At 39.5% G+C, this 2,500-nt stretch overlaps 1 protein-coding gene across 1 annotated transcript in view; it reads left to right on the forward strand.

Moving 5' to 3' along the window:
* The window catches only part of LOC137970303 (BTB/POZ domain-containing protein kctd15-like), a 2,838-nt gene that overhangs the window by 337 nt on the left and 1 nt on the right, over positions 1 to 2,500 (forward strand). The window contains exon 1 of the mRNA XM_068816824.1: positions 1 to 2,500. This exon is cut by the window's left edge and continues 337 nt beyond it; it is cut by the window's right edge and continues 1 nt beyond it. Within this exon, the coding sequence (XP_068672925.1) occupies positions 1 to 514 (514 nt within the window). The 3' untranslated portion in view covers positions 515 to 2,500.

A 2,500-nucleotide genomic window follows, 5' to 3' on the forward strand; every position in this document is an offset into this window, starting at 1 on the left:
TTTCGTTGATCGAGACGGATCTCTCTTCCGGCATGTCCTCAACTTTCTCCGTACGTGGGAACTTTGTCTTCCCCAGCCTTTCGACGAGTTTGAACAACTAAGTGCCGAAGCAGACTTCTATCAAGTTGGTGATCTCATTAAAGCTCTCCAAACACGCCGCGAGAATCGTCGAAGAAATCCACCGCCAAGCGATGGGCTGAGTGTAATTACCGTGACTGATAACATACCTCAACTGGTTGTAGACGGCCAAGGAGAACTTCTCGCAGAAGTATTCGAGGATGTCATGGGGCCGGGGTACTTTAGGAGAACAAAGCGCACCAGAATAATATTATCGGGGATATCCAAGATGGACGCCTTCGATCTGCTGTATAGGCATGGATTTGAATTGGAAGGCTGCAACGGGGGAGCAAGTAACAACAGGGCAGTATTCCACGAGTACATTTTTGCGCGGAAAATAAACTTTAATTGTAAAGAAAAATTCGACCAAAAGCATGGTAGACTCACGCTTCAGTAGCCCTGCGCCACGCTACGTATACTGCAACGCTGTGTCTACATGCCCGGCAGCCGCGCACGGTTTTTCAAAATACTAGGCAGTTTCTCATTACTGGGTAGTGGAAATGCATCGATTTCTCTGGTGGACACAGAATGATAAACTTAACCGGCAACGGCGTCGAAAGTCATGTAACGCGAATGGCGTTTTAGTGGATCTTTGACAAAATATACCCTTATGAAGCTCAATAATGGCAAGTCATTTGGATACTGAACAAGACAGGCGGTGGAATCTTAAAAGCGACGAGTAATGGACTTAGACAACAATCTGTCGCCCGTCGAGCCGAAATCAAAGTGAGCTGCATTTCTAAGATTTTGCCAACTGTGCTGTTATGTAGAACACTGAAACCAAATGGAACATTATCTGGTAACTTATGGGTTCAACAAAGACAGAGAACGAATCGAACACCTTAAGTGGATCTGTGATCAACTCTGCACAGTCTTCAGGTAAAAAAAAAGATTGCAAATGTGACAGCCAAGAATTATTTGAAAGAAAGCTTGTCGTCTATTTTGTGCTTCATTATTCAAGGAAAAGGTTCTTCATGGAAACGGTTTGATCCTGAAATTTTAGTTTGTTGTAATATTGCGCATATTTGACACGGTTGAGTTTTTTCTCTTCACGCACGTAATGAAATAAGAAGGGGTTTTTGCCTCTAATAGCAAATATGTTGTTTGTTTCAAAAAATTGTTCGCTGGAAAAGGTGGCCTTTATGAATTTATCATGTTTTATGATATGTGTGCTGGATAGTTTTTATGACAATAGTAAAGCATTTTCTTGTTATTCAAGGAAAAGGTTCTTCAGGAAAGGGTTTGAACCTGAAGTACATGGTAATTTGACACGATTGAGTTTCTTGTCTTCACGCACGCAATGAAATAGAAAGAGGGTTTTCGCCTCTAAGAGCAAATATGTTGTTTGTTTCAAAAAATTGTTCGGCGGAAAAGGTGGCCTTTATGAATTCATCATGTTTTATAATATGCGAGCTTAACTGGATAGTAAGTTTTTATGCCAATAGTAAAGCATTTTCGTGTCAAAATGAGGTTAGCGTTTTTCTGTTGTGCTAACTTAATTAAATATAAATATACATTCTGCCTCGTGAGTTTGTTATTCTCATTGACCAGCAATGGCGTCGAAAGTCATTGCAACGCGAATGGCGTTTTAGTGCATCTTATGTTGTTTGTTTCAATAAAATGTTTCGCTGGAAAAGGATTCTGTGATATTTTCTGCCTTTGTGAATATTATAATATCATGTTGTGTATTGAATTTTCGAGCTTAAGGTTGAGACGTGATACGGGAGGATATTTTTAGTATTGCTCTGTAAGCAGGGAAGGTTTCATGAAAATAAACAGGTCTGTTGGAAGCGTGCTTGAGTTTCAACAAAATGAGCCCCAAAATCAGCAAAAAATGGTGACGCCGGTGAATAATAAAGTAGCTGCTTTTTCCAAAATGATGGAATTACCTGGTGATAAATAACCTCGTCTTGGAGAGTAAATTTTTGACTTTGCAGAAACAATGATGGGCGATTGTGATCTTTGTTTTGAATTCGCTCATTTATTCTCAAACTTTATAACACTTGACAGAAAAAGAAACTTACGAAAACCCGGTATCTTGCCATCATTTGACACAGATGCTTCACTGTTTGGCAAGTAAACATGCCGCGGTAACTTAATCACGGCGCCCGCTGAATTCCGGCGATGTCACGTTCGATTTTGTGATTTATTTGTGCAGCCAAAACGTCCAATAACAAAATTGAACGTAGCAAAAATCTCCCAAAATGTTTGTCGCTGATCGTAACTGTTTATATTGTATATTCACGGTTCAAAATTAATGTTGTTTTCATGTCGTAAATATGTTATTCTCGAGCGACCGTCCTGGAAATTTCCTTCTGCTCTTTCTAAAAACTGTGTATCAATATTTATTTACTTTTGCATCAATATTTGTTTTTGCATAAAG

Source organism: Montipora foliosa, chromosome 9, assembly GCF_036669935.1.
Source record: "Montipora foliosa isolate CH-2021 chromosome 9, ASM3666993v2, whole genome shotgun sequence".
NCBI lineage: Eukaryota > Metazoa > Cnidaria > Anthozoa > Scleractinia > Acroporidae > Montipora > Montipora foliosa.